Genomic DNA, 12,733 nt, shown 5'->3' with positions numbered 1-12,733 from the left:
GCGGGGGGGAGGGTTAGGGAAGGGAGGGGGGGTCCCGATAAGTCGTGGCGTGGGGTGCGGGGGTGGGAGGGGTGTCGGTGCCGCCCGTGGGTTCCAGCCCGGGGCGGGCATCGCGTGCGAAGAGGGCGGGATGTTTGGGCAAACCCGCACCGCCCCGGTCACTCCAGTCACGCTACCGGCAGGATCTTAAAGGCGCCGGTCCCGCGCCCCGCTGCTCCCCAGGACCCCCCCGGGGGCCGGGCCGGCTGCCCTGCTCGTCCCCAGACCCAGAGGGTTCCCTACAGCCACCGGCGCGCCCCCCGCCCCGGCGCCCGCAGCCCCGGCACATCCGCGGTGTCCGGAGCCGCGGGGACAGCGGGAGCGTGGGAAAACCGCCCCGGGCAGCGCCGTGCGGGCCGGGAGGGGGGCACTGGCGGATTCGACTCCCGCGGGGCTCCGCGAACAAGCGGGGATGAGCGCGGACCGCTCGCCGCGGGGCTTCAGCCATCGCGCACCTTCCGCGGGGTCGTGCCCGTCCCGCCGCTGCTGTGCCCGGTAGAGCCGAGCGGCGGCCACCGGCTCCGTGCGTGTCCCCCCACCTCGAGCTGCGGGACCACCCCACAGCTCCGCAGGGACCCCCAGGGTCACGGCCCCGGCCCCGGCCCGGTTAAAGATTGTCCAGGTTCGCGTGAGAAGCCGCTGTGCCCTGTGTCACCTCTGTCCCCTGGGGACAGGGCGGCCCGAGGGGTGAGGTGGGGCTGGCATGGGGCACAGGGTGCAGCCGAAGGGAGGCGGGCACGCCGGGGCGGATGCTCGGGGTCTGAAGGGGGGCTCGGGCAGAGTTTGCAGCCCCCAGCCCCGCTCCCCGAGGGGTGACAGGCCAGGTCCTGCCCTGCAGAGAGGACAAGGGAGACCAGCCCGCTCCCAAAATCTGTCCCCTCTGCCCGCAATCCTTGTTCCCAGCCCAGCCGCCACGAGGTGGGAGATAGGCTAGGGGGTCCCGCCCCGCCGGGGGGTCCCGGAGGTGGCATTAGGGACATCGCGTGCGAAGGGGCTCCGGCCAGACCCGGGAGGGCCGTCCTGGTCACTCGCAGTCACGCTACGGGTGGGTGGGGGGGGAAATGGTTTTTAAAGGACCAGGGCGGTGGCCTCCCGTCCAGGAGCCTGGCCCGGGGTCAGGGCGGCGCCGGAGCAGCTCAGGATCAGCTCCCCCCACGGCTGGCTGCAGGCTGGGGAGCTTGTGGGGGGTCCCTAAACACTGGGGACAATCGTCGGTGTCAACAGGGGTGCCCTCCGCGGCAGTAGGCTGCATCACCTGCGAGGGGACGGCAGTGCCCTGTGATTTGCGTCCCCTCGAGAGGACACGGTCATCCCAGCCCTTTCCAGCCACGAGGAGAGGGAGAGAGGGCAGTGCCACCTGAAATGTCCCCTCTTAGCACCAGGCGACACCGAGCGGTGCCCCGCGCTGCGGGGCTGCTGGCCACAAATGTCACAAAGGTGCCCCACGGCTGGGGACACTCGTCAGGGCGTCCACAAAGCCCGGCCGGGGATGGCTCTGGCACCTCGCACAACATCGGGCACAACGCTCGGTCTGTCTGTCCCAGTGTCCCCTCTTGTGGCTTGTCCCTCCCGCGCGTGTGCCCAAGCCGTGTCCCCGCAGACCTGCGCAGGTGTGTCCCCGCACGGACACACGCCCTGCACTCATCCGTGTGCGGGAACAGACTCGGGGCTGCGAACCCCTCCGTGTCCCTCGGGCGTGGGCACGTGCGGGTGCCACGCATGCCGTGCCACACGTGCCTGCGGGCACCGTCACCCTGCCGCTCCCGCCTGTCCCCGCACGCACAGCCCGGTCCCGCGGGGTGCTGACCCACGGAGGGGACGGCGACACCCAGCAGGGACAGGGGGCTGGCAGCGTCCCCGCGGCTGCCCCAGGCAGCTCCAGGGATCCACGGGCTCCGCGAGGGGCGGCGGGGACTGAGGGTGTTTTGAGGGTGGTTTTGGGGTGTTTGTGGGGTGTGAGGCTGCATGGCACGCAAGGCAGCGGCTCTTAACGCTGTTCTCATCAGGAGGCACCCTGCCCTCGCAGGGCTTGGCAGCCACCGGGGAGGGCTGGGACGGGCTGGAAGAGGATCCTGGGGAACCTCTCCAGGACCCTCCCCAGCTTCTCCAGAGCTTTGGGATGTGATGGATGAGGAGTGGGTGAGTTCAGCATCAGCACAAAGTCTGAAATGCTGCTGGGGAGGGCGGGGGGGTCGCTCAGCCCCAACCCGACCCCATGCTGTGGGTCCGGGTAGATCCACGGGGATGGGAGGATCCAGCCCGCCCGACAAGCCCTGCTCCTGCAGCCTGCCTCCCCAAAAGCGTTCCCAAGGGTCCTGCGGAGGCCAGGAGGGCTGCGGCATTCCCGGGAATTATCAGCAGGAATACTAGCAGCCGGAGTTTTGTAATTGTTCTTGCCAAACATTAATGAACAGCGTCATTGCTATTAACGAGCCCGATTAGACCAGATGTTGAAAGCCTTTATTAAATATTAGCTCAGCTTTTACCTGGGCCAAATCCCCCTTGGAATTTTCGAAGACTGAAGGAAACTTCGGGCCAAACTCCCAAGTTCTGGCTCATTCCTGCTCATCCCAGCTGCACTTCCCAAACACCCCTGAATTTTGCCCCGCCCGGAGAAACAGCCCCGCTGGCCCGAGCATTTCCCTGTCGGGTGTCACCCGGTGCTTTGGGAGGATGAACTGCCCCAGCCTTGCCCCCTTCTGCCCCTTCACCTCTCCTATCTGCCGGGCTCACCTCCCCTCTGCCCCGCCACTCCTCCTCCTCGCTGCCTGTTTGCCCCGGAGGAGCCGGGGGAAGCGAGCCAGCCGCCTTCTCACGCAAACCTGGCCAATCGTTAACCTGAGCCTGGCTCTGCCCCTGGCCCGGAGGATCCTGCCGCCACCGCTCCCGGGACAGGGGATCTGCCGGATCGTTCCCCAGGGATGGACGGGGAGGGCCGTGGGTGCCTTGTCACAAACGTGTCCCCTCGCTCACAGCCTGCAGCTCCCAGCACCTCCAGAATGGCTGTGGAGGTGACAGCCCTCTCTGGCTGCTGGGAACAGCCCGGCCAGCCCAGAAAAGCTTTTTTGGGGAGATGCTGGCACCCACATTCCATAGGCAAGCAATGCTGGCAACAGGTCCTACATCCTCCCCAAGGCAGGGCTTAGGGACCTCCTCCTTCCTCCCTGTCCTGGGGACCCCCTTCTGCCTCCCCACAGCAGGCTCCAGGGCCCTGGCCCAGGAGGAGAAGTCACCCTTGATGGCCCAGAGACTGTTGGAGGGGAGAAAGGCTCTTCCCTGGCTTCTTGGACAGGCTCCAGCCAGGGTCAGCCCCTTTGTTAATGGATAGCTACTGCCAAGGGCTTCTGCAGAGGGAGAGGAAGATAAATACCCAGTGAGGGGAGAGATTAGACAGCTGTGGACTCCCTGGTGGCAGGAGAAGAAGGACCAGGCAGAGTAGAACAAGGTGACAGGAGAAGAAGATTGAGGAGACAGAGGAGGATTCCCCCCTGCTCCTGGTGCCAATCCCTGCTGGGAGCCTAAACCCATCCAGGTAAGAGACAGCTTGTGTGCTTTGGGAGGGGTAGAATGTGGATATAAGAGCAGGAAGGTCACATTTGGGTGCCCCTGCTCACCCAGTGAGCTGTGTGCTCTCACAGAGCAGCTCTGTGGCATGCCCAAGCCCCCAATACTGTGGGCAGCAGGTCCATCCTCCTGGCTGTGACTCCGGGTGGGTTTGGTGGTCCTGGAACCACGTTGGTGGAGGAGCTGCTGTTCCTCTGCTCCTGCTTCCCTGGGATTTGCTGAGCTGGGGTTTTCCATGCCTTGTTTTACAGGACAGGCTTCCCTGGGCAGAAGCCAAGGCTGTGGCAGTCGGGGTTTGTGTTTTCAGAGAGGAAAGGGGGGACACAAAGTCTCTGATGGGTTGAGGTCCCTCTTAAGGGATGGGTGGGTGAGTTTGGAGCCTTCCCAGCTCTCCAGCGAGTGCCGCTGGAAACCCGCAGCGCTGCAGGGGCAGCTCCATGCCCTGAGCTGCTCAAGGGCTGTCACTCGTTGTCCCTGTCAGGATCACCTCCAGGTGTCTCAGCCCAGAGAGCAGCCCCAGCTCCTAACCCATCTTTGCTTCATTCCTGAGGGTTCTGCACGCCCGTCTAAGGGTCTGCTGCAGGGAAAGGGGTGCCCCAAAGTCTCTGACGGGTTGAGGTCCCTCTTAAGCAATGGGAGGGTGCCTTTGGAGCCTCCCCAGCTCTCCAGTGTGTGCCGCTGGAAACCCGCAGCGCTGCAGGGGCAGCTCCATGTCCTGAGCTGCTCAAGGGCTATCACTCGTTGTCCCTGTCCCCCCTGCAGCGCTCAGCCCCTCGCTGCTGGCGGCTCTCGCCCTCACCCCGCTCCCTCCTTTAGGGCTGCCCGTGCCGGCGGTGACCCCAAGGCTGCCATGTGGCCCGTGGCGCTGTCGGCCAGCGAGGTGCTGCTGGCGGCCGCCGCCTTCTGCCTGGTGTTCCTGCTGGTGCAGCGGCTGCGGCCGGCCGTGCCCGCGGGGCTGCGGCGGCCGCCGGGCCCGCGGGGCATTCCCGTGCTGGGGAACGTGCTGGAGCTGCGCAGGGACACGCACCTGGCGCTGACGCGGCTGAGCCGGCGCTACGGGGACGTGATGGAGGTGCGCATCGGGACACGGCCCGTGCTGGTGCTCAGCGGGCTGGACACCATCCGCCAAGCCCTGGTCAAGCAGGGAGACGACTTCATGGGGCGTCCCGACCTCTACAGCTTCCGCTTTGTGGCGGACGGGCAGAGCCTGACGTTCAGCCCCGACTCCGGGGAGGTGTGGAAGGCGCGCAAGAAGCTGGCCCAGAGCGCCCTGAAGAGCTTCTCGATGGCGCCCAGCCCCACCTCGTCCTGCAGCTGCCTGCTGGAGGAGCACGTCTCCAAGGAGGCCGAGTACCTGGTCACCAAGTTCCTGCAGCTGATGGAGGAGCAGAAGAGGTTTGAGCCCTACCGGTACCTGGTGGTGTCGGTGGCCAACGTCATCTGTGCCATGTGCTTCGGCAAGCGCTACGAGCACGAGGACCAGGAGCTGCTCAGGCTGGTGAATTTCTCCGAGGAGTTCACTGATGTCACTGCCGCTGGCAACCCCGCCGACTTCATCCCCCTGCTCCGCTACCTGCCCAGCCGCAGCATGAAGCTGTTCCTCGATTTCAACAGGTACTTCCTCAGCTTCCTGCAGAAGAGGGTCAAGGAGCACTACGAGACCTACGACGAGGTAAGAGCTGGCAGGATCCTCACCTGCTCTCCTCCCCTCTCCATCGCCGAGGTGTTTGTGTTCTGGCAGCCAAGCAGCAACGGCCATTGTGTCTCCCCAGTCCTCCTTCTCATGGAATCATAGAGTATCGTAGAATTGTGGAATATCCCGAGCTGGCTCACACGTGGATCATCCAATCCAGCTCCTGGCCCTGCACACACACCCCAACAATCCCACCTTGAGCATCCCTGAGAGCGTTGTCCAAACTCCCCTGGAGCTCTGGCCACCTTGGGGCTGTGCCCATTCCTTGGGGAGCGTGGTCAGAGCCCCACCACCCTCTGAGGGAGGAATGTCCTGATGTCCCAGCTGAACCTCCCCAGACTCAGCTTCATGAGCCTCTCAGCTTCTCCTCCATTCCCTGTGTAATGTGGCCAGCCTGGTGGCTAAACCTCGGGTTCCTCGGAGAACCCTCTCCTTGTTTCCACAGGGACCACAGGAGCTCAGGGGTGATGCTCCCCCAGCACTCTGTGGGTCTGCCCAGGAGCACCCACCCCTCTGCAGTCCTGCTCCATGACCTTGCCTCCTCTTCCTCTCAGAACAACATCCGGGACATCACGGACTCCCTCATTGAGCAGTGCCTGGACAAAAAACTGGGAGCCAACACGGCCACGCAGATCCCCAAGGAGAAGATTGTCAACCTCGTGAACGACCTCTTTGGAGCAGGTATTCTCCCACCTTTCCTCAGCTCTGGCAGATGCTCACAGATCTTTTCCAGCTCCTCCTGTCCAACAGCAGGCAGCTGGTTTGGGTCGAAGCACTTGCCCTCCTGCTCACTGGACCTTCCAGGGGTACCTCCAGAGACCAGTCTGGGATATCAGCTCTGGAAAAGTGAAGGGCATGGGTTATATAGCTCAGCTGAACCTCACAATCTAGAGTGGTTTTTCCTGGCTGAGGGAGATGTCTGTGGGCTGATTCACCTTGCTGTGGAAATTCCCCCAATTCTGGGGAAGCTGTACAAACCTGACACAACCCAGGAGCGGGACAGGCTGAGAGAACAGGATATTTTATCCACGTTGGTTATGGCAGAATAAAGCCCCAAGCCCTGCTGCGTGGCCAGGATGTCCCCTGCCTCCTCAGGCAGCCCAGACTGCCCTGTGTGATGGTCAGCCCTCAGGCCAGGGTGGGTGCTGCTCGAGGCATTAAAAGTCTTTTTTCCCAGCCCTGCGCTCTTGGAGAAGTCAGGATTCCTGGTCTCTGGTTTTCAAGGCTGTTTATTTTCTCTTATCTGATACATTCTTTTTCGGACCTGCTGAGATCTGTCCAGCAGGCTGGGTTGTGGCACAGCCCCTGCCCTCAGGGTGGTGATAGATTTTTATACTAAGAACTGGGTGTACCTTATTTACAATAATTTTCCAATACTGTCACCTATGTCAGACACTCTGTCTCTAAACCAATCCAAAACTGTCACCATCTCAGCAGAAGGTGGAGGACAAGAAGAAGGAGAAGAAGGACAGGACATGCCCAGATTCCTCCATCTTGCCTCCTGAACCCCCATTCTAAAACCCCAAAATTCTACTTTTTCACCCTGTGACAAATTAACTGTTATTCTGCTCAAACTCTTGCGGCTTGTAACTCCTCACACGAAGTTGGGAATTGTTTCCATGAGTTAAAATCCGAGGCAGGGGTGGTTTTGACTCCGTGCCAAGGTTCTGAGCCCCCTGCCAGGGTCTGGAATCACCCAGGGCTGCCAGAGGAGTGTCCTGGGTCCTGACAGGTGCTGTGCTGAGCTCACCCACACCCCACCCTCTTTGCCCAGGCTTCGACACCACAACCACAGCCCTGTCCTGGAGCCTCATGTACCTTGTGACGAACCCCAGCATGCAGAGAAGGATCCAGGAGGAGCTGGGTGAGTCCGTGACCCACATCCCTCTGGGCCAGCCCCTCTGTGCTCAGCCCTGGGGCTGACCCTCTCCTGACCCCCCTCCCCAGACCGCACCATCGGGCGGGAGAGGCGGCCGCGGCTCTCGGACCGGGGCACGCTGCCCTACACGGAAGCCTTCATCCTGGAGATGTTCAGGCATTCCTCCTTCCTGCCCTTCACCATCCCACACAGGTACGGGCTGACGCCTCCTTTGGGGTTTTGGATCCCTGGCAGGGGGAAATATTCCAGCTCCCTGCCCTCCTGGGGTGGAATCCTTTGTTTTGAGGGTGGTTTCACCCCACAGCACACCTGGGTTTATATTTTTCTTCCTGCCTTGAGAGGAACCATCCCAACTCATCTGGAATGAGCTGTGAAGTGGAACTGGAATTTTTCTGCTGGAGGAAAATGAAAGCAAGACTCTTAAACCTCCTGAATACAATCTGGGGTATTTCCTAGCCAGTCCTAAGGGCAGAAATTGGGCTTTGAAGATGAAACTCGTGCAGGATTCGCTGGGCTTTGACTTGTCAGGAGCTGTGGGTCTCGTCTAACTCCTCTCTTCCATTTGGTGCTGAATGGTGGTGGGCTGGCAGAGCTGCTCCAGGGACAAGGTGGCCTTGAGGCACCGTGTTATGGCTCATGGAGGACACAACCGTCCCCACAAAACCACCCCTTTGGGTCACACCCTTCAGGAGCAGCCTGGTCACCGACATGTTTTAGGAAAAATCTTTTCCTTAGCATTTTTTTCCTCCTGAGGAGCTGAGAGGCCTCAGGAACAAACTGTGAACAATTCTTATCTGCTGCTGTGGGATGCAGCAGGTGGGTCTGGGATTGGTCTAATTTAGTTGTTTCTAATTAATGGCCAATCCCAGTCCAGCTGTCCAGAATGTCTCAGTCAGAGACAAACCTCTGTCATTCATTCCTTTTCTATTCTTAGCCAGCCTTCTGATGAAATCCTTTCTTCTGTTCTTTTAGTATAGTTTTAATATAATATATATCATAAAATAATAAATCAAACCTTCTAAACATAGAGTCAACTTTCTCCTCTCTTCCCTCATCCTGGGACCCCTGTGAACCCTGTCACACAGCCTGACAGTCCTCTGAGGATGCAGAAGAGCCTTTGGGCTTGCCCAGCTCTCCATCTGTTCTCTCCCCAGCACCACCAAGGACACGGTGTTGAACGGCCACTTCATCCCAAAGGATCGCTGCGTCTTCGTCAACCAGTGGCAAGTGAACCACGACGAGTGAGTACCGTGAGGCACAAACCCTCCTGGGCTGGCAAACAGCTCCTTTCCTGGGCTGGCAAACAGGATCCCTCCCATGGTCCAAACCATCAGGGATGGTTCTTCCTGTTGGGAAGAACTGTTCTTCCCGACAGCTCCCACCTCCCACCATCCCCCCGACACCCATGACCAGGAGAAACCATCTCAACACCCCCTGTTCTCCCTTCCAGGAAGCTTTGGAAGGACCCAGAGACCTTCAACCCCGAGCGTTTCCTCAGCGCTGACGGGACCAAAGTGAACAAAGAGGACGGGGAGAAGGTGCTGGTGTTTGGCCTGGGGAAGAGGAGGTGCATTGGGGAGAACATTGCCCGCTGGCAGGTGTTCCTCTTCCTGACCACGCTGCTGCAGCAGCTGGAGTTCAGCGTGGGCGAGGGCGGCAGGGTGGACATGACCCCGCTCTATGGACTGTCCCTGAAGCACAAGAGGTGTGAGCACTTCCAGGTCAGGCTCCGCTTCCCCGCCAAGGGCAGGAGCTGAGCGCTGGGAGCAGACATCTCCAGGGTGTCCTGCCAGCAGGGCTGGGTCTGGAAGGACTTTGTGGGGTGATGGGATAATCTGAAACCGTCGGGACTTCTGCTTTATCAGATTGGTTTTGCAGCAATCGTTGCCTGCTTTGTTTCCTGGTGTTTCTAGTGTTGGATATTCCATTAAATGTTGGCTGTTCTAGTCCTGGACCTTATCCTTTGGAAGTCGCTCTCTGATGGATGCAGCACAGCCAACCCATGCCATAACCCCCAGCAGAATTACAGAATTATGGAATTGTTTAGGTTGGAAAAGACTTTATCATCATCAGGCCCAGCAGTGCCAAGGCCACCACTAACCCCATGTGTCCCCACGTGCCACCTGGAGGTTTTAACACCCCCAGGATGGTGACTCCACCACTGACCAACCTCATAGGGAAGAAATTTTCCCAAAGTCTAAACCTCCCCTGGGGCAAGTTGAGCCTTCATCCACCTCCTCCACCACGGTCGGTGGTGGCCCTGGGGGACACAGGGGAGGACACAGGGGAAGAGACAAAAAGGACACAGGGAAGGACAGAAGGAAGGACACCCTCAGCCTGGGTTTGGCTGCTGGGAAAGCCGAACTGCTGCTGTTCCTGGCTGGAACAAAGGTGTTTTCACGGCAGGAAAATAATGACACCCAGGAATTGCTCCAGCTCAAACCCAGGAGTTTACATTGGCTGCCAGTCAGCCCGTGCCAGCAGAGCCAGATGCCTCCTCTTGCCCAGCTTTGCACGCAAAGCCACCCCAGCCAAGCCCTGCAGCTGGCAGCGATGACACAGGGACAAGCACCACCCTGGTGCAGCACGCTCTGCCCTGCAGCCATCCCAGGGGAGGGTTCTGCCCCCACAGCCCCAGACCCCGGGCAGTGGGGCTCCAGCCAGAGCTCCTGCCATGTCCAAATGCCAATCACTCATCAGGCGTTGCACAAAAGCTTCCCAGAAGAGGCAGAGATGAAAGCGTGGTGGGGAAGAGAACGGGGAAGCCGATTGCTCAAGGCTTCGGGGAGATCCTGGCTTGTCCAGACCTGCTGAGCCAGCCTGGGGGAAAAGCAGTGACTCCGTGTGTCCAGGCCTGCTTGGTCACCGGTTTGTGGTAGAACACTGAGGTGACACAGCCTCAGAGCTACCCAAATTCTCTGAGCCAGCACAAGCAGCTGTTGGCATCACACCAGCTTTGTCTTCCCCACTTTATGTCATGATCCCAGTATCGTAGGGAAAGCACTGGAGGGGAAGGTCCAAACCTGCTGTGGGCTACCAGAGGCATTGGGAAAAACGTGGAAGGATGATTTAGGACAATCCATGAGGTTCACCAGCCAATTAACAGCTCCACCAATTATGACAAGGACCCAGGTCAATGCTCCAAAAACCCAAACCCACTTCCCACCAGGGACATCCCACAGGTGAAGGCACCAGAGTCCCAAACCCACTTCCACAAGGGACATCCCACAGGTCAATGCCCCAGAGTCCCAAACCCACTTCCCACAGGGGACATCCCCCAGGTCAATGCCCCAGAGTCCCAAACCCACTTCCACAGGGGACATCCCCCAGGTCAATGCACCAAAAACCCAAACCACTTCCACAAGGGACATCCCCCAGGTCAATGCCCCAGAGTCCCAGTCCCACTTGCCACAGGGGACATCCCCCAGGTCAATGCCCCAGAATCCCAAACCCACTTCCCACCAGGGACATCCCACAGGTCAATGCCCCAGAATCCCAAACCCACTTCCCACGGGGGACATCCCAAAGCCAGCATTCCCCTGCTGCAGGCGAGGTGATATCATCCACTGGAGGTGCAGCTCGGTGCCCAGCCTGGTGACTCAGAAGAGCAGTGAGATTGCTGGGGACTCGTCAGTGCCATGCTGTCCCCGTGGGGTGGACTTGGCCCCGTGGGGACACGCAGGTGCTGGGACCACAGGCCTCGTTTGCTGCAGCCATTGCGTGACTCCCGTGCCCCAGAGGCTGCCTGGGTGTGCTGATAAGGCTGCAATAAGCAGGAGCAGATAGAAAGAACGGAGGGAAATTCGTGTTCCCCCGTTGCAGATGAGAGTTTTATAGCCCTGGGGCAGATAAGCAGCTTAATATTAACAACAGTGGTGTGGAACAGCCTCTTGCTGGTGGCAGGGCTCCCCAAGATCCATTCCTGGAGAGCTGGAGAAGTCACCTCTGTGTCAGGATGGAGCAGGGGGAGGGAAGAGGCTGGAGAGGAGAGGGCAGGCAAATTATCCTTCCCTTCTCTTCATGGGTCGGGAGGCAAAGCAGCCACTTTATAACTCCCTACCTACATTTAGCAGCTCTCCCTCTCCTGATGCCGATGGAACCATCCCACGGAGCTGTGGAAGACCTTTCCAGGCATTCTGCAAAGGCAGGAGGGACCCCTGAGACCTTGGCCTGAAACCCTTGCATGCTCACCACTCCTTGGACATCCCATCCCACAGGCCAGACCCAAGGACAGGCCCCAGTTTTCCTGCTGGGATCCATAAAATCACAGCAAGGAATCTCCTGAGCTGGAAGGGTCATCAGTGCAGACACCCCAACAATCCCACCCGTGCCTCAGAGTGCTGTCCAAATGCTCCTGGAGCCCTTGGGGCCGTGCCCCTCTGGGTGAGGAGCCTTTTCCTGGTATCCAGCCTGAACCTCCCCTTTTCCCCATGGCTGCTGTGAAAGCCTCAGCAACCCACAGCAGGTGAGAGGCTCCAGCTGCCCTATCTTTGCCTGCCCCTAATGACCTTCCTCAATTAAGCCCTCCAATTACTGCCAGGGCAGCCTGCGAGCGCCACGGTTTCGTTACTGGAACCGGGGCGGTGATAAGCCAGGCAAGCTTTGATCACTCCATGGAAAATTGCTTTTATCGTTGGTTTTAAAGTGAGTCATGAGTCCAGCCGCAGCAGCAGGGCTCCAGCTCCACTTCCAGATGCTCCCAGCACCCTCATTCCTGCAGGAAAAGCTCTGGGCAGACACAGGCTTCTCCCTCTGGCTGAAGCCCCTGCCTGATGCCAGCACTGGGGCTGGTGGCACCTCCTCCCTGGGAAAATCAGGCCCTGGCCCCAAAATGGGCCAGAACAACCACTTGTGACTCTCCTGGGTGGAAGAGAGGAGTTGCTCTAACACCCAATAGTCCTTCTAATTAAAAGTGAACCCTGCACCTCTAATTTCTGTCCTCTGGCTGTTTGGGATCTGTTATCAGCAGCCACATTCCCATGGGAATTACTGATTCTGTGTCTCACTTTTGCTGTTTGTCCCCTGCACCAGTGACAGAGGAAAAGCCCCCCAACACCGTCTTTCTCTTTGCATCTCCACAGGCACAGAACTCCACACTGGTTTCTGCCTTTTGTGGGGGGGATAAAAATCTCTGCTCAGCCTCTGTGAGCAGCTTCTGGGCTGCTGGAGCTGGGGGGTGAGGAAGTTGCTGGTTCTCCAGTCCATCCAGGTTGGGCCTGTGGGCACAGCAGAGCTGGATCCAAAGGAGATGGGCACATTAAACTGGGCATGTGGCTCTGCTCCAGCAGTGCTCCCAAGTCATCCTGAGCCTTTTTCCCTCCTGCCACCCTGCCCTCCCTCCTCCCGGGGGGAAGGAGGCTGAGTTTGGGCTGATCGATCATCCCGTGCCATTCACAGGGATGATTCACAAGACACCTGTGAATCAGAGGGCAAGCATGGAGTTTGTCCCCAGGCTGAGAAGGGAACAGCAGAGCTGCAGAGATAGCTCCTCCCTGCAGGCAAAGCCCTGCTCAGGAAAAGCTCCGGGATCCCAGGAATTCCCTCAAAGCTGGCTGAAC

General features: G+C 59.6%; 1 protein-coding gene across 1 annotated transcript; it reads left to right on the top strand.

Moving 5' to 3' along the window:
• Positions 1–3,421: 3,421 nt before the first annotated feature.
• LOC103823214 (cytochrome P450 1A5-like) lies at positions 3,422–9,134 on the top strand. The gene is made up of 7 exons (XM_030228590.2): positions 3,422–3,571; positions 4,420–5,275; positions 5,851–5,977; positions 7,071–7,160; positions 7,244–7,367; positions 8,330–8,416; positions 8,626–9,134. Exons 2-7 carry the CDS (start codon positions 4,454–4,456, stop codon positions 8,930–8,932), a joined length of 1,557 nt encoding a protein of 518 aa, XP_030084450.2. The 5' UTR covers positions 3,422–3,571; positions 4,420–4,453; the 3' UTR covers positions 8,933–9,134.
• Positions 9,135–12,733: the final 3,599 nt, after the last annotated feature.

Source organism: Serinus canaria, chromosome 10 (genome assembly GCF_022539315.1).
Source record: "Serinus canaria isolate serCan28SL12 chromosome 10, serCan2020, whole genome shotgun sequence".
NCBI lineage: Eukaryota > Metazoa > Chordata > Aves > Passeriformes > Fringillidae > Serinus > Serinus canaria.
Note: the sequence above shows the minus strand (reverse complement) of the source record. Positions and strands in the feature narration are given on the sequence as shown.